Source organism: Vombatus ursinus, unplaced genomic scaffold, assembly GCF_900497805.2.
Source record: "Vombatus ursinus unplaced genomic scaffold, bare-nosed wombat genome assembly UNPS02014781.1, whole genome shotgun sequence".
Lineage (NCBI taxonomy): Eukaryota > Metazoa > Chordata > Mammalia > Diprotodontia > Vombatidae > Vombatus > Vombatus ursinus.
In genome coordinates, this window is record NW_020954559.1 from 44,605,138 (window position 1) to 44,624,500 (window position 19,363).

The window sequence follows — 19,363 nt, forward strand, 5'->3', positions numbered from 1 at the left end:
CCTAACGACGTAATAGAATGCTAACAAAAGAATCTTGGCCTGTTGTTCTCGTGTCCCACAGTCATCTCTCAAACTTCTGAAATATTAAATGCATTAATGACAAAGTAATTGATATTGAAATAAACTTGATTTTTAACCAAGTGAAAGCAGCAAAAAGCATATTTAAACAAAAGTTTATTTTGAGTATAAGATGTAATATATCGATACATACCTACATCAAACTTCAGGTGACATTTCTATTGTTCTTTAGCAATTGCATTAGAGTCATAAAGAGAAAGCTATATACGGATTAAAATAAAACAGAAATATAGCAGGAGATAGAAAATACATCAGAATGAATTATTGTGCCATTCAGAAGTGACAAATATAAGAGTACAAACACGGCAAGATCTATAGAAAGAGATGTAGAATGAACGATACAATATCAGAACAACAATATACTTGCTGACTATGATTATATTTTTTTAAAAAGAAGCAACAAAATATGATAAAAGATATACACAAGAAACAGGGACACAGAAGCAAATAAAACACTAGTGTTATTTCTTTAAAATTAATACACAGCGTGTCTCAAAAGTCTTAGGGCAGTCTTAAGATACTGCCTTAAGATTAAACTTTTTAGACTTCTTGTATAATTTCATTTCTTCCTCCCAATGACAGGAAAAAATGAGGAAGTCCTCCAGTATGTGGAGTGGACCACTCTTGTTGAACTTATAGGAGGACACGGATGAGATTTTTTTTTTGTTGTTTGGCAGTGGCTAGATTTATAACAAGCAAAAATCTTTTCAAAACACACTAGTAAAACAGGAATAATAACAGCTCACGTTTATATGGTGCTTATGGTTTGCAAAGTGCTTTGCATACACATTATTGCCTTTGATCCTCACAACAACCCTGTGAGATGAATTTAAAAACAAAACGAAGTGCCTGATCCAGAGCATCAGAAAGGGCACTCAGTAATCATCGTAGTTGACACTGGCTCCGTGCCTGAAGGCATGGGGATGCCGAGGTCCAATGGCTGCATCTTCATCATAATGACGCTGGTAGTAACCTCCATAGTAGTCATGGCCATCCCGGCCTCTGTTTATCCAGTAAGTAACATCATCTTCAAATTTCTGAATCAAAAAGAATAGCAAGAATATTGAATTGCGGTAAAGTAAGTGCCCCCTCCAATTCTTTTCCCCTCAAAAAGCTATCCCCCATCAAATTTAATGATTTCTCCCAAGCACTTTCTCCAAATAAAGTCTTTTGACTTTTTTTTTATTTTAAAGACTAGCACTGATGAAAAATATTTGAAAGTACATCATTATTTTCCTGTTCAGAAGTAAATAATAATCAGCTGAAATGGAATTTACTTTAGCTTTTTTTAAATTATCTGTTATGAGGACTTATTTTTAAGTCCAGTGTTAGATTTGACTTTTTTTATGTTGTTAACATACAGACCTGGGAGTTCACTAATATTAGAGTAAATTTTCTCTACCAATGTAGGCAAGTGCCTGGTCCTGGGGCCTCAAGCAACTAAATGACTGGTCATAGGTTACACAACCAATATGTGGCAGAGACTGGGTTTGAATCCAGGTCCTTCTAATTCTGAAACTTCAAGCCTTTTGTCAAACACTACCATGACCACCAAATGTTTTACTAGTTAGGGCAAGGCAGGTAAAGTCAGTGCTCTTTGCCGTCATTTTATCAAGAGTCTTCACTTGTCATGGACAAACACTGTTTTGAACTTAGAAACAGTTCTCATGAAATTCAGGAGATAGGATCAAGTCAAGTCAACATGCATTTATTAAGCACTTACAATGTACCAGGCTGCTGAGTGCTGGGAATAAAAATACAAGGAAAAATCCAGGTCTTGTGAATCTCATTTTAATTCTCTTTCTATTGAATTATGGTGTTGCTCCAATCATGTTAATTCTAGGTTCAAAAACCTTTACTGGTTCCCCTTGCCCGCTATACTTAGTCTTAAGTCCTCTGTGTCAGTCATGGTGCAAATCTCCTTTTCTATCTTTATCTTTCTCACTATTGCCCTGTGTTCCCATCAAATTCTACTTCTATTCATTGTTTTTCAAATAAGTCCTGCTAACTTTCTCACCTCCATGCTTTTGCTTACGTTCCTTCCTTTGCTTAGAAGAGCAGCAACTTTCATCTCTATCTATTGAAATCTAATTCATCCATCAAGACTCGTGTCAAATACCACATATTTCACGAAACTCTCCTGGATTCTTTAAATCAATATGAATTCTTGTTCCTAAAAATCCTGTGGCACTCTGTACCTCTCTCTGACATTCATCATTCTGCCTTGTCATAAAGCTATGTGTCTCCTTGTCTTATCCTCCTCACTCAAGTGTAAATTTCTCAAGTTCAGGGACCATTTTTCTTATATTTGCATTTACCAGCACCTAGCATAGTGCCTTGCATACAATAGGAGCTTGAAGAATCTTTCTTGAATTGAAGTAAAAATTAATAATAACATACAAATAAGTAATGGAACCATGGGGTAGCTAAGTGGTACAGTGGATTAAAGTTCCAGATCTGATGTCAGGAAGACTCATCTTTCTGAGGCATTCAAATCTGGCCTCAGACACTTGCTACTGTGTGACTACTGTGTGTACTGGGCAAGTCACTTAACTCTGTTTGCCTCAGTTTCTCATCTGTAAAATGAGCTGGAGAAGGAAATAGCAAACCGTTCCAGTATCTTTGCTAAGAAAACTCCAAATGGGGGAGACACGACTGAAACAATTGAACAACAACAGCAAATAGGTTACTTGTATTATAGAAAGTCAAACCTATCATTATAGGTTGAGGTACGATTATAGCATATCTTTATAGTATTTTAGGTCACTAGAGGATGTGGGTCTTGAAAGAGATCATAGAAATTTTGTAAAGGACATCAGGTATATTTCCCTAGGAACTTGATAATAGAATCATAGATATGAGCTGCAAGGGGCTTTAAAGGCCTTGTAGTCCCATGTTTCATTTTACAGATGAGGAGATTAAGGCTCAAAGAGATTATGACTGACCCCGAGTAACACTGGCAGTGCTGGAATGTGAACCCCAGTTCTCCGATATTAATTCCAATATTCCTTCTACTGTACTATTCTGTGCTTTTCAAAACCTATGTGAATGTGAGCTCTTTGGACATCGCTTTCTTTGTGGCTTTTTTGGGGGTGCCTGGAAGGGATGTACTAGAAGTGTAGCTCTCTCCTCTGTCCCATCTGTCGTGGTTGTTGTTGAGAGGTTTTTCAGTCGTGTCCAACTCTTCATGACCTCATTTGGGGTGTTCTCAACAAAGATACTGACTGAAATGGTTCACCATTTCCTTCTCCAGCTCATTTTACAGATGAACAAACTGAGGCAAACAGGATTAAATGACTTGCCCAGGGTCACACAGGTACAAAGTGTCTGATGCCAGATTTGAATTTAGGTCTTCCTGACTCCAGGCATAGTGCTCTATCGGCCATATCACCTAGCTGCCCCGTACCACTTCACTACCCTCAGTTACCTTTGCTATATTCCAGTTTGGGTCCAAAGTACTCATGAGGAAAGAGAAGTGGCACAATGAGGTAAGTCTACCTCTCTTCAAGATGTCCTGGTCTTCTCTTTTTTGTTAACTTTTTTTTTACAATTGTCTTTTATATCCTCATTTAAATTTAAGCCCAATCCTTGTTTTTCTCATTCCTAGGCTTAGTTTGGAATTTAGCTTTAAAATACATTTTTTTTCATCATTCCTACTGAGTACTTATGTTGTACCACCCACTCCAAAATGGGAGTCAGATTCTGAGTTCTCCTGCTGAATATTTCCAGTGGCCCCACTCAGAGAGGCCACCCATGAAATGCTCATTGGAGGCAAAGGGCATTCAGTTCCATGACTCTTCTCACTCTCCCTCCACCTTCTGCTGGCATGAGCTAGAGTTTTTCCTATGAAGACTTCCCCTGCAAACCTAACAGTGTTTTCGATCCCATGTATAATACACGCAACTCTAATGATGCTGATTTTATTTTTGCCAATTCATTCTCTGCAAAAATATTCCAGAAGCCAGGAGGATCCAAGATTTTAAAGTATCTCTAACGTTTCCCTGCTACAATTATTCTAAAAAAAAAAGTTCTAAAATAGAGGTTCTAGATAAAACAGAAGTTCTAAAATATCATGTATTTATTTTCTATGCATGAGGCAAATATTATCTATCTATCTATCTATCTATCTATCTATCTATCTATCTATCTATCTATCTATCTATCTATCTATCTATGTTAGCCCAGGGAATCTTTCAACTATGGCTTTGGACTAGGTGTAGATGGACTGAAAATCTTGCTTTTACTACAATATTTCTGGAAATCACCCTGTAAGCATCTATGAATGAATGCCTGTTTTCTTTTAAATATCATTTTATCCCCCTCCCCTGTTCTCACATCCCATAGCCCCAACTTTGTTGTTTTTGACATTTTTGAGGTGAGGTTGGAAGACTTGTTCATGCTCATGACACCAGATACTCTCAGGAGATCCAGGGAAAGACTGGGCAATGAAGTTAAATGTATGCCTCAGCAAACCTTCCTCCCAGACATACTGGAAGGCAGTGTCTCTTGATCTAGGCAGACCAGTACAAAGATATTATTCTATTGCCAAATTTAGTTAATATAGGGCTAAAAGCTCCAACTGAGAGTCTTATGTCATTGGGAGACAAGTAATTTGTAGAACTTAGGTTAAAGGCAATAGCCAATATTAGTTCCAGAGGACATATGGAAAACACAAACACACACACACACACACACACACACACACACACACCCCTTACTTATTTGGGGTGAGAGGTGCGGGATTACAGGTACAGAATATGGCATATGTTATGTCAGACATAGTCCCTATTTTGGCTAGTTTTATTCAACTGTTTTTCTCTGTGACAAGGCAAGACTCTTGAGATAGGGAGAGAGGGATATCAGAAAATGATATAAATTTTAAAAAATATATCAGTAAAACTTAAAAAAAAAGTAACATATACACAAACTAAAGAAAACCAATAGTTAATGTTTTGGATCCTCAGTACCCTCATTCCACCTTTCCCCCAGATCATCCCAGGATTTAAAAAAAGTATACCTACAGTTTCATCAAAACCCATGTAGAGAAATTGCTGGTACCACTGCTGTACATCTGGCTGACTTCGGTCCCATAGCTGGCGTTTCTGGCGTTTCATGTTGCTTAAAAATTCCTTTGCTTTGTTTTCACCTACTGAAACCTCTGTCTTAGTTGGATCAGATGCTGAAATGATTAATTCCCCCACCCCCCCAAAGTACATGACATGATTTTTCTGCCTTGAATCAATATAAAAATGCATTATATCCCCTTCATGACTCCATTCCTACCATGCCATGCTGAAAAATATAGCCTCAATATTAGTGACCAATGGCTCTATCACCTACACATGCTTCTACATGTTGGTTTATTAAGTCCTATTTCTTTGGAGGACAAATTGGAGAGGTTGAGGGGGATATATGTCATTGAAGAGCTTCCAAGGTCCAGGAACTCCCCAATCCCTGGATAGAACTGCTATTCCACTAATGATCCCAGGGGCCTATGCAATGAAGCTTGACCACAAGCCTTCTGCCACCATCAATGAGCTACATTCAGCCTGTGGGCACAAAAAGCCCGTTAAAGTATAAGCATGGAACCTTTCAGTTACAGGCATAGTGCCTAATCAAGTACTTTGTAGGCCCATATCTTTCTGCCCAGGATGCAAATCAGAAGAAGCTTCTTCTCCTCTAAGACAGGAAAAATACAATCCAATTCAACAAGAATTTAAGTATGTGACAGGCACTGTTCTGGGGGGGAAAGCATGAATAACCAGGGGAAATTAAGACAGGCTTCCTATAATAGAGAACACTTGAGCTGAGTTTTAAAGGGAACTAAGGACTGCAAAATATGGAGATGAAGAAGGAGAATATTCCAGGAAACAGTGTAGGGAGTTACCTACACTGAAAAATAAAAATAAAAATTACAATCTTTTAATGTAAAGTTACGATTTTTAATGTATAATAGGGGTTTGGCATATATTTAGATCACCAAAAATGACATCATCCACCCTGCTTCCCCAGGAAGTGCCAATCCTCCATTACAGATATATTTGTAATATAGGACAAAGATCATTAATGTCCAGAATCCTAGAAATATATAATTTTAGGACTGAAAGGAACAATTTCAGGGCTCATTGGGTCCGACACCAATTTACAGATAAGGAAACTCAGGCCCAGGAATGTGGGTGGCCCTCTCAAGGTCACAATAGCAGAACCAGGTGTCTGGATCTAGGAGCACTGCAAGATACTGAATGAGAGAAGAAAGATCTCACTATCAATTAATCAATAAGCACTTATTTAGCTTCTACTATGTTCTAAGCACTGTACTAGGTACTGAGGCTATGAATATAAAAAAATGAAATGATCCTTCTCCGTATTGTATTTACCAAGGCATAAGCACTTAAGACATCAAGATTGCTTCCAGTGTGTTTTTTTTTAAATTATATACAATACTGTTATGAGAATCTTTGAGCTCTTGTCTTTTATAACATTTTTAGGGTATGTTTCCAACCATAGAGAAGTCGTTAAATATATTGTGGCATAGCAGTATTATTAAATCAAGTAAGCAAACAATTAGGGATATAAAGAAGACCTGGGGGGAAAAAATCTTTGGAAATAATGCAAAGAAAAAATGAAAAGGAGAACCAGATAGAAGAATGGAATACTCTCTACCTATGAACATAGGAGGGAAAGTGAATGTATCAATGGAAGCCTGGCAGGAAGGTCTTAAAAAAAAGGTAATAAAACTTTATGAATAGAAATTTAAATGTAAATGCCACTAAGCAAGTATAGTTTATGTTGCTGTTTAATGTTGTTATTTCTTTCTTAATTGTTTTTAAAATATGTAAGACTAGATGATCTCTCAGGTTGCTACCAGTTAAAAAGAATATGATTTAAGAAATATCTTCAGTAACAATGGTTGAAGACAAAAAGAGTTTTCTATTTAATCTTCAGCTCATAGAAAATTCAATTAACCAGAACAGCTGCATTCCCTAAATATTCCACGAGATTGAAATTTTATTGCACTTCAAAGAACAATAAACTAGAAAGAAAAATACTTGAATTTAGAGAGACGTACTCTAAAATGTCCCATGGTTTTAAAAAGAATCAAAATTCAATTAACACTGAAACATTGTGGTTCTGTTTTCTCAGTTCACACTGACAGATTTCTAGAGGAACAACCTTTATCAATTTATCAGCAAGATTATTAAGCTAACATAACACTCCATACACACCTTCAAATTGACTAAGCAGAAATACTTTTGATTTTTTGAAAGCATGTCTCCAGGTGAGAGAGCCTTCACAACTTTGTTTTGATATGCTTAAAACCCACCAAGAACACAAGACTTTAACATTTCAGTCTATTTACCTTCTCGTTTTTGAAGCATAAGCTTGAGCTTGTTTGCTCTTGTGCCATCTAAAAGGAGGAAAAATAAAGATTAGCTGTAGGGTTGCATGGTTTCCTTTAATCACTCTAAAACAAAGATCAAAGCTTGGGAAACAGAGGGGGCAGGTAGGCATCAAAGTGAATAGAGTGGCCAGCCTGGAGTCAGGGAGACTCATCTTCCTGAGTTTGAATCTAGCCGCAGACACGGACTAGCTGTGTGACCCTGGGCAAGTCACTTAACCCTATTTGCCTCAGTTTCCTCATCTGTAAAATGAGCTGGAGAAGGAAATGGCAAGCCACTCCAGTGTCTTTGCCAAGAAAACCCCAAATTGGGTCACGAAGAGTTAGACATGACTGAAATGACTAAACAACACCAACCACAAGCTCATTATGAATCAACAATTTGATATAACAGACAGAAAAAAAGGTAAATTCAAACAGGATGTTTTAAGAGAGACATGATATATAATATAAAGGAATTGGCAGTTCTGCTGTACTCCACCCTAGCTGACCATATATGGGATATTGTGTTTGATTCTGGGCACTAACTTTTGGGAAAGACACTGATGGACTAATAGATCAAGGGTGGGGAACCTGTGGCCTTCAGGCCACATGTGGTCCTCCAGGTCCTCGGGTGCAGCATTTTGACTGAGTCCAAGTTTTACAGAACAAATTATTAAGGGGATTCAGCCAAAGGGCCATACTTGAGGACCTAGAGGGCCACATGTAGCCTGGAGGCCACAGGTTCCCCACCCCTGAACTAGAGTAAGTCCAGAAGAGGGAGACCAGGATGGCCGAGAAACTGGACACCCTCTCACAAAAGGACACCTTAAAGAAATTGGAGATGTTCAGCTTAGACAATGATTAGGTGAGAAATGACAACTATCTTCAATATCTAAAGGGCTGTTAGAAAGAAGGTGGGTTAGATCTGGGCTTGTGCCCAGAGGATAGAACTGGAGAGTAGTTGGAAGATGCAAAGAGGCAATTTTATGCCGAATGTCAGGGAAAACCTCCCACCAATCCAGAAAAGAAGAATGGGCTACCTCAGGAGGCAGTGGTTTTACCAAAAGTCTTTGAATGGAGATCGAATGACTACTTGTCATGGATTTTGTAGAGGAGGGTCCCATAGGTTAAATTTGATGTCTTTTAAGATCTGTTCCAACTGAGATTCTGTGAAAAGAATTATCTTCCCAATCCCTTCTACATAGAAGAGCAGCAAGGAGCAAATGTTTCCAAAGAGGAGTATACCAATGACAAGAGTCATTTAAGGCAGAATATATTTGCATCTTATTATGGATCAGGATATTTTCATGAATTTTTCTCCAGGTGGTACCTTCCCCCACTTTCTTTCATTAAAATGACAAACTGAATTTTTTTTTTCTCCCAAGTTTTCTAGAATTTTTTTTTTGAACAAAGCTTGCTCTTCTAACTACCTGTAGCATATCACTCTTAGGGTCAGAGATTTAAAACTTAAAGACAATTAAGTCCAATCCCCTCATGCTACAGATAAAGAAACTCAATGTGAGAGAGGGTGAGTAACTTGCCCACAGTCATGCTGATAACAAGTGTCTGAGGGAGGTCTGACTCCAAACCCATCACTCTGTCCATTCTACCATTGATGTTCCATATTTTGTATGTTTACCATATAGTCAAATAATGTTCAAACAAAATGACGGGAGATAAAATTGGGGAAAACTATTGTTCTGAGGTCACAAAACACTTTATCCAGGTTTGCCTATCCTGAGACAAGCTAGGACAGCTCCAACAAAACATTGATTGCAGTGATGATTGCCAGAATTAGCCCAGTTCTGAAAGTGTTTCTAGGTACTGAGAACATTTTGTTAGGAAATAACAGTCCTGGCTTGACAGAATGATATCCAAGAAAACATTTAGAGGATTGGTACTATAATTTACTTTTAAATGTTTGACCAAGTCCACACAGGCTGGCTCTCAAATCACCCACATGACAATCTATCAGTTTGTCATTTAACAGATGATATTCACAATTCCTGGATTGCCATATATACAAGATTAGATGGTCCCAGGTACTGTTCACTTCTTGTATAAAACCTTTAAAGATTAAAGAATAAGACATAGTTTTGATTTTCACATTTGAACTGGTTTTAGGGATTGATGATTCGGTTGTACTTTCTTAAAATTAACATAGAATTGCCTGCCAAACAAAACAACATAAGTACTGAAAAAAAGCACTGAACTGAGGGTTAGCTTTGGGTCGTATTTCAGATCTATTACTGTGTACATATACATATATGTATAAATATACACACACATAATGTATATCTTTTATATATTTCAATATAACTTATTTACTTTATAATCCTACTTGCTTGTTATTTATAGATACATAGAGAAATTATATATATGGACAAATTTGTATATATAAAATTATGTATTTTAAATAATCATTTTGACATAACAGGCTTCCTTTATAATTATATTTACTTTGTTATTTATATGCATAAATACATGTATATAATGCACATAATACATGTATACATACATACATAATGTATATACATTTATATCTAAATATACCAATATTTATGCATATATAAATCATATATTTTAATAACTATTTCAATATAATTGGTTTTTATAACTCTATTTACTTTGTTTCATACACACACAAAAATTTATTTGTCTACAAATATAACACACACATGTATATATGTATTTCATATCCAAGGTTAAGGTCTTCTTGATTCAGTGATCTGTAAAGATCTCCTAGTTCTAAATTCTATGATCAGTTTAAATCTCAAGTTCTCAAGTAAACATTTATTATCTTTGCCCTCACTTCAATCAGTGCAAAGTAAGCCATTAAAAAAAAAAAAAGTAAGCCTCTGATAGTTAATTCCTGATGGTGGGTAAGTCACCTCATCTCCCTGGGCCTTAGTTTCTCTCACTGAAAAATGAAGTCATTGGACCAGAAAACCTCTGACATCACTTCCAGCTCCAGAGCTATGGTCCTATCTATAAAATCTCAAAGTAGGAAGGAACTTCTAAAGTAATCTAATGCTACTCAAATAGGAACACCATCCATGAGATGCTGTGCCCTCACTTCAATCAGTGCAAAGTAAGCCATAAAATAGGTAATTAAAATCGAACTACATTTGTCATAGGGAAATCTGTATCATAGATTTTCCCTCTCAACATTACTAGTTAATGTCATTGAGAGAGGTGGAAGCTAGGTGGCACATTGGATAGGTTACAGGATTATAGGGAGTCAAAAAGACTCATCTTCTTGAGTTCAAATCTAGCTCTTGTGACCCTGAGCAAGTCACTTAACCCTGTTTGTGTCAGTTTCTTCATCTGTAAAATGAGCTGGAGAAGGAAATGGCAAATCACTCCAGTATCTTTGCCAAGAAAACCCCAAACGGCATCAAGAAGAGTGGGACAAGACTGAAAAACGACTCAACAGCTGAGGAAGATGGGACATGAAGAGTCAGACATAGCTGAACATTATTGAAGTTGGACACTAAAGCCCTGTCGTCTTTATTGGCATTGAATCTCCCAAGCAGTTCAAATTTACTTCATGATGATAGATGAATATTAATTGTATTAGTACATTATTCAAGTGTGTGTATATGTATATGTAAATGTAAATGCTCCCAAACATTTCTGAGAAATATAGGATAGACCCTTTGTATTTATAAATATATATAGGAACATTTCATTACAAAATACTGAATTCTTTGCACTAACTTAACAAATAACTATAGAAAATAACAACTCATAGGTAATGTTCAATCTAACTAGTCCCTTTTTAAAAGTCAGGGAGGCCAACCATATGATGGAAATTCAAATATTAATAACCCTGTGTGTCCTCACAACTCTCTTTTAGTTCAAGTGTCTGCAACCCATCTCATGAACTTTCACAAGCATATTATATAGTGAAATGAGCATGAGTTATGGAATCAGGGATCCTGAGTTCAAATCCTGCCTCTGATAGTTAATACCTGATGGTGGGTAAGTCACCTCATCTCCCTGGGCCTTAGTTTCTCTCACTGAAAAATGAAGTCATTGGACCAGAAAACCTCTGACATCACTTCCAGCTCCAGAGCTATGGTCCTATCTATAAAATCTCAAAGTAGGAAGGAACTTCTAAAGTAATCTAATGCTACTCAAATAGGAACACCATCCATGAGATGCTGTTAACCAGCCCCTGTCAGAAAACTTTTAGTGATGGAAAGCTCACTGTCTACCGAGGTAGTACATTCTACTTCCTAATTGATAGGAAGTTTTTCCTGACAAGGAGCTGAAATCTACTTCTGTCCTCTACCTATTGATCTTAGCTTTGCCCACTCGGTTCAAACAGAATGTGAATAGATTCTCACTCTTCTTCCCAGAGAACTTTGTTCTTGATCCCCATTTGGAATGCAGATCTTAAATTCAAACTAAGCTTGTACTGTCCACTGCCTTGCTAATTACCAAACGTATTTTCATTGCTTCTTTCCTTGACTAGGCAGAGCAAAGAGTAAAATGACTCTCAAAAGGTCCTTGTAAGCCTCAGACTTGGGCTGCTACTAACCTGTACTACAAAAGTAAATTTTTTTATGACAAAAGAAATGAGGAACCCCAAAGGTGATATCATTTTACTTCCCCTGTCACCCCGTCGCTTAATGACAAAATTCTCTAGGGGCAGATAGTGTAAGAAGAGGAGGGAAAGAATGAGAAGTGCCCAAATAGGGAGCAATTCTCAGCATCTCCACCTGTTCATGAGCATATACACCTGAAAACCTAAAATGGACTCCTAATCAGTCCCTTATCTTCCTCATCAAGGAGGCCCCTTCTGTCTACTAGAAGACTTAGAATTTCCATCCACTTTCCCTCACTTTCTTGAGGTTTACAGAGAACTTTCCTCACATGACCGTATGAAGAAGGTACGCCATTGGGGCGTTCTGGGAGTGGGGTGTGGACCTGCAATTTCACCTATGTTGAGAACTCCTGCTCTGCAATTTACCATTTTAGATAGTTATCTAAGAGCACTGAGAAGTTAAGTGACTCACCCAAGGTTACCCAACCAGCAAGTCTGAGGCAGATCTCAAACTCAGCTCTTTCTGATTCAGAAGTGGACCCTCAATTTCCACCCCCCCCCCCCCCGGCAACCTGCCTCTTACACCCAGATGAAAAAAGGGTCAGAAGTATTAAGTCACCTGTTTGTGGTCATACACAGCAGTGAAGATCAGCACTAAGGCTCGAACTCACATTTCTTTCACAGATCTTTTCACCAAAGCACCTGCTTATCTAATCTAGACCCACTTGCAGCGGCCGTTGCCTTCTTTCTCTTCATCCCTAAGTTCCAAGAGCTTTCCATCCTCCCTCTCTCCCCATTCCGGGGATAATGTAGGCTGGTTTTCTTCCTGACCATCTTTTCCTCCCCCCACCCCATCTCATTCATCTCATCCCGTCCCGTCCCGTCCCATCCCATCCCATGTCCCTAGCACAGGCAGCTTTCCTTGTTGCAAGGCCAAGTGCAGTGCTACCGGGCACTTCCTCCGGCCCTCCCAAGTCCCTCCGCTTCTCAGCCCAGACAGCGCCACACGGTGCAGAGGTCTCACTCACTTGGCCCCAGGCAGAGCAGTAGGACGAGCGCCAGGGCTGCCAGAGCTAGCACCCGGCTGGAGGTGAACTGGGAGCTGGAGGAGGCAGAACCCATCTCTACCGGCAGCTGCTCGCCGCGATGCTTTCCGACTCTCTCAGCTGCAGGGACAAAGCGAGGTGCTAGTAAGGGGGACGGAGAACAAATAGATTTACACACCCGATCCCACCCACCCTCCCTCCTCACTCCAAGACCCCCAACTGGCCAGACCCAAACTGGCCGGCAGTCATAACAGGAAAGAGTATTGTGCAAACACGCGCACAAACCCAGACACACACCCGCGGCTTCTGCTGCTCAATTAGTTCTTTTCAGCTCTGCCTGGAAGTTGATGGAATAATCCCTGGGCTCCCGCTCCAAACAGAAAAATTGGCCAAAAGCAAAGGGGACCGTGCCAAAGTGCACAGAGTAATACATAGTGGTCCACTATTCCTTTCCTTACTGAATGAAGCCTTTTCCCCCCTGGTCTTGTGGTTGTTTTTCATTCCACCCCCACCCCCACCCCCCATCTTTTACTCTACTCTCTCGTGGCAGTGGAATTCCTGTAGATTTTTTTTTTAAAAGAGCATAACTGCAAACACATACTGAAAGACTCAAGCTTCCATCATACCGTAATACCAGATTATACAGAGTGGTTCCCTAGTCCTGCTTCCCCTCTGCCCCCCTTTTCCCTATCCCCAGGAACTAGAAACAGGCAGATGCCTAATTTATATCTTCAGTCCCTACTGTATGCCTGGCCATGAGAAGTTATATTCTACACCTGTAAAGAGGGTCCCTGCACCAGGGAAATGAAAGGCCCATCTAAGTAAGAATAAGTGAGAGACAGATACATTTGTGTAGTGGAAAGAGCACTGGTCCAAAGAACTGACCAATTAACGAATTCCAAATCCAACTAACTTCTCTACATTTAGTCCACATCTCTCCATTTTGTCCACAAAAGATAAGGAAATCATAAGAGATTTGGTGAAATCCATCCAGAAATCCAGGAATATTATGTTTAACCAATCAATTAATAAGCATTTATTAAGTGCTCACTAGAGCATAGGAAGTAATGTATAATAAGGTTAGAAAGGTATTTGGGGCCTAGACCAAAAAAAAAAAAAAAAAAGTAACTAAACAGAGGATGTTCCTAGTGGCCATAGGGAGTCATTGGAGTTTATTGAATAAAGAAAAAATGATATGGACAGAGCTGCACTTTAGGAAAATCGCTTTAGCAGGTATAAGGAGCATTATTTGGAGAGTGGAGAGGTTTGAGGCAACAGACCAATTAGGAGGCTATTCCTATAATCTTGGAAGGTGGTGATGAGGGACTGGACTGAATGTGGGGAGTGGTTAGCTGTGTGAGTTGAGAGGAGGGTTATAAGAGTTACTGTGGAGGGAAAAAAAATTTGTGGAAGGAAGAGTTACTGAGTGATAGGACACGTGCATCATTTTTACAAAATCTGAAAAGGCTCCTTGATTGAATTATAAGCAAAAGATTGGTCATGCACCAGGTAGAACTGTTCCAGAGTTTGTCAGTTCGAGAGAGTTTGAAGCACAGATATTTCCAACAGGAAGCAGAGACTCACATTCTCCATGGAGTCACAAACACAGAGGAGAGTAGAATTCAAAACAAAAAATCATTTCAGAGCTGACTATAGGTTCAAGAGAGAACTAGCCCTGGCAATGGAGTGATGGAGAGGACCAGGCTCGAGGAATTTATCTAGGTGACCTTCCCAGCAAAGATGCTGGACTGAGAAGGGAACAGCAGGAGGACTCCATGAGAGAAAAAAAAGAATGTATGTACCAAAAGTATGAATGACCCTAGACACAAGTGTTTCCTAAGTGTGTGCCTCTATACCACAGACTCTAAGTCTGTGCTTGCACAGATGCTTAGTATATTTGTGGGAGAATGTACCCCAGGTGTAAGAAGAGGGAATTTTGATGCTATTGTTCTAACTATGCTATCTTAGAAATTGCTTTTGTTTTGAGCTGTTTGTCTACTCATTGTCTTTTAAAGGTAAATTCAATGGTGGGGGCTTATGAGCTACTATTTTAGGAGTGCAGAGCCACAGACTATACCTTTTGATCTAGGGTCACAGCCACTAACCCAAGAAAAGCAGACTGTGAGTTTGAACTTTTTTTTGTTTTGTTTTGTTTTTGGTGTGGGGGAGACTCCATGAAGAAGATACTGTAACAGACTGCATTACAAAAGTTTGATTGTATTCAGCTACTTGGAATTTGGAGCACATTTTCCCCTACAAAGTATTTGCATGTTTGGGTTATTCGTATGTCAAGTTTTCATAAATACAAAACTGCCTTTTAGGATGATACTAAAAAGTATTAGCATCTCTGAACAATCAGTTTTCAGAAGAAGAATTATAAGGCATCAATGATCACCTGAAATTAAGTTACAGTCATTAATTATAAGAGAAAAATAAAGTAACTTTGAGGCTTCACCTCACCTTTAGCAAATTGGCAAAGATATAAAAAAGTCAATGTTGGACAGACTATGGAAAAATAGGCACACAAGAACACAGTTCGGAGGGTTATTAAGTGGTCCTACTGTCCCAGGAAACAATCTGGAATGATGTGACAAAAGTGACTTAATTATTTGAACCTACCATAAAAAAAGATCATGTAATACAAGAAGATCAAAGGCATAAAGAAATTACTAATATATACTAAAATATTCATAGCAAAACTTTTTATTATAACATAAATTGAATTGAACTCTCTCACATACAAAAACAAAACAGTCAATTTTGTTCAATACAGAGATAATTGTAATGTAAGAAAGGCAGAAAAACTATTTTTAAAAAAGTATTAGCAGCTCCAATTATTTGACTTACAATAAACTATTGAATACCCCAACTTGACCAACATAGAACTTGTGGGCTTTTTTCAATAGAATACTATTGAATATTTTGATAGCCTAAACTATTACAGTACCTTTAGAGGAAAGTAGAAGTTTCATGAATTCTTTCCAACTACCAGGGGACTAATTTTTTTTCTTAATCTTTGAATATGTAGGAGGCAAGGGGAAAAGCAGAATGAAAGTTGAGTTGCATTCTCTTCCCAGGAGAGATAATATGGATGGTGTAATTCAAGCCCTATTCCTTCAAACAACTCAAGTGTAAATTTTGCTGATGAAAGGAAGTCTGGCAGAGAAAATAACTGCAGTGGCATCTTTAAATATGAAGGGCAAGGGTATCAGTCATTGGCAGAAGAGTATATTGGTTGTAAAGCTGCTTTTTGATGCTGAGAGAGAGCTTACAATATTTTATCTTCCAGGGTAAAAATTCTGACTTGTAAATGCTCAATCTTTTCCTGATTTTCAGAGGACATTCTTTAACCTGTTGACCAGCATGATATTGCTACATAATGAGGGCAGTTGCCAGGAGATTCTGTGCTTCTTGGATAAATAAAAGTATATCTAGACCAAATAATTACTGAACTTCCTGGCTTCTACCACTTGTGAGTTAATCTTGTTTCAAAAGCATTTGCCTGATAATGAGGTTACTTCTATTTTCTTTTTCAATTTTCAAACCCTAGCAAAAAAAAATTTATGGTTACCCTTGGGAAAACTATAATCAATAAAAAGAACAATATTAAAAGCATGAGACTTCTAGACATATACTTGTACAAATATTTATTTAGGGAAATGTAAAGGAAACATCTAATGCCTTGAAGAGACTATAGAGGGGGATGGTTTATCACTCCCAGTAGTCTTCCACAACTCCCATTCAGTAAATGCTATCATATGATTGACTTTATTCAATGACTGATTAGTTCTTTCTCTTCATTAAGCTTAGGTTGTCATTTGGTGGTCAAAATTGAAAGACATTATCAACTAACCATGACTCTTTGGATACATGTATTTCTTTGCAGTATGTTTATATCCTGCCTTTGCAGTCCAATAGTGTAGATGCATGTAAATATATCATTTACAAAAGGCAGATAGGTAGTACACATAGAGTATTGGGCCTGGAGTCGGGAAGTTGTCAATCATTTTCAGTTGTGTCTGACTCTTCATGACCCCATATGGGGTTTTCTTGGTGAAGATACTGGAATAGTTTGCCATTTCCTTTTCTTCATTTTTACAGATGAGGAAACCAAGGCAAACAGGGTTAAATGACTTGCTCAGGGTCACATGGGTAGTAAGTGTGTGAGGCTGGATTTGAACTCAGGAAGAGGAGTCTTCCTGACTGCCGGTCCTGCACTCTGTCTACTGTGCCACCTAATTGCCCATGGAGTCAGAAGGTCTCAGATACTTACTAGTTGTGTGACCCTGGGCATGTCACTTAACCTCTGTCTGCCTCAGTTTTTACAGCTGGGAAGTGGGAATAATAATAGCACCTACCTTGCAGAGTTATTATGAGGGCTCAAATAAGATAATATTTATAAAGTGCTTAACACAGTACCTGGTGCATAATAAATGTTTGTTTCGCTCTTTCCAAAAGGCATTCTGGGATATCATAGTAGCAATGGATGATGGAACAGACAATGCTCACCAAAATGCCAAGGATTAGAAGTAATTTAAACCCAATAGATTCAACTCAACAAATGCTGAATCAATCAACAAGGCAAGTCAATAAGCATTTATTAAATTACTACTATTTACCAAGCCCTGTGCTAGACAGTAGAAATACAAAGAAAGGCAAAAACAAACAAAAAATAGTTCCTGCTTTCAAAGAGCTAAGTCTAGTGGGGGAGACAACATACAAATCACTAAGCACAAGTGAGACACTCACAGGACAAATTATCCATAATAACAAAGCGAAGACACTAGCATTAAGTGTCTACTATAGACAATGTACCATACTAAGATAGCAGAGGTAAAAAGATAGCACTCACCTTCATCTCAAGGAGCAGTCCAATAGACAGAAATACATTTACTATGATACAAAGAAATACAGGAAAATTTCAAAAGAAATTTCCAGAAACATTGCTATGCATGATTAAATTGAGTAGAATAAGTTCAATTTCACTTGGCAAGGAGTGGGCTAGGTGGATCATGAAAGTCTTCTTGGAGAAAGTGACACCTAAATTGGGCTCTGAAGAAACAGGGGCGTTCTAATTGATGAGAATAGAGGAAGCTCATTCTAGGTAGTGGGAAAGACAACATGACAGGGTGTGAGAAGGAGAGTCATATGAGGAAAATCTAGAAGGGTAGATTTGGAGACTGATTACGTTGTCAGTGTTATGGCTTTTTTGGTAACTTTGTAAGAAGTGTGTGGGTTTGCTCTTTCTGAGAGGCAGGCCGGTCTCTAAGAATAAGTGAGCTCTTAAATTAAGAAAAAAAAAGAGAGGGGAACTCAAGAGGAAGAGAGAGGCTCTTAGCAACATCCTAGCTACCTTGAGGAAAGCTGCTGCCTAGATGGACCAAACTGGATCCTGCCTCTCTTCCTCATTTACCCAATAAAGATTTGACCAAAAAAAAAAAAAAAAGTACATGGGGGCAGGTTTGAGGGCAGGGGTGGGTAGAGACTTAATTGATAGAGCAAGGACCCAGATGGAATTAAGGATGGAATCAAGGGCAAAGCTAGAAAGATTACATTTTTCTGAAGAGGACACATTTAATATTCTTAGTATTAATAGATAAATCATTAACTGGCAATGAGGAAGAAGGAATATGAATTGAGGGCTAGAGGAGAGAGTAGGTTGAGAAAAGTCAGTGCAGGTAGTATAATATTGAGTTAAGAGATGATTAAAAGGATTGCCATGCAGCAATGTTACAAACTAGAGATAGCTTGCATCGACTTAGAGAGGACCCGGTCAGCAAAATGTCTTGATTTACTCCAGCAGCATGGGAATGAGGCTGGAGGCTGGTGGTAGGAGTTCCCCACGACACAACGGATTAATGGGACAAGGGAATCAAAGGATTTGAGGAATTGGAACAACAGGACTGAATTCTCAAAATCAATGAGAAATATACTCTTTCTGCTTGTTAAATCAAGTTTTCATGTTAGGCTTTTTAGAACTTTTGCCATGTGTAATAAATGGTGGAAGGTGAAAAGGGAGAAAAATGTGAGAAACTTTCCTCTCCATCTAAAGAAAACTGAGAAGCATAAAGTATTCATTCTCCACAGACTTCAGGACACTGGAGGATTCTGGGAGTTTGGCTCCCAAGGGGATTTCCAGAGCTCCAACAGGCAAATTTTGCTAACTCGACAATTGCCAAACTGAAACACTTAGATAGTTGTTCTTTAATAAAGCTGAAAAAAAAAAGAAAGAGGAAAAAGGAAGGAGAAAAAAGTTCCTAACAAAGTGGCCTTTTAAATAATAAAACTTAAAGTACCTCTGATAAA

At 38.3% G+C, this 19,363-nt stretch overlaps 1 protein-coding gene across 4 annotated transcripts in view; it reads right to left on the reverse strand.

Moving 5' to 3' along the window:
• Positions 1 to 230: 230 nt before the first annotated feature.
• LOC114046292 (augurin-like) overlaps positions 231 to 19,363 on the reverse strand; it is a 58,076-nt gene continuing 38,943 nt past the window's right edge. Inside the window, exons 1-5 of one of the 4 annotated variants that reach the window (XM_027866594.1) lie at positions 13,355 to 13,389; positions 13,040 to 13,177; positions 7,439 to 7,486; positions 5,100 to 5,257; positions 231 to 1,115 (exon numbers count right to left, since the gene is read on the reverse strand). In XM_027866594.1, coding sequence (XP_027722395.1) covers positions 954 to 1,115; positions 5,100 to 5,257; positions 7,439 to 7,486; positions 13,040 to 13,133 — 462 coding nt within the window. In that variant the 5' untranslated portion in view covers positions 13,134 to 13,177; positions 13,355 to 13,389 and the 3' untranslated portion in view covers positions 231 to 953. Of the gene's footprint in view, positions 1,116 to 5,099; positions 5,258 to 7,438; positions 7,487 to 13,039; positions 13,196 to 13,354; positions 13,390 to 19,363 lie in introns of those variants that run through there. The other 3 variants (XM_027866595.1, XM_027866592.1, XM_027866593.1) reach the window with 3 other exon arrangements.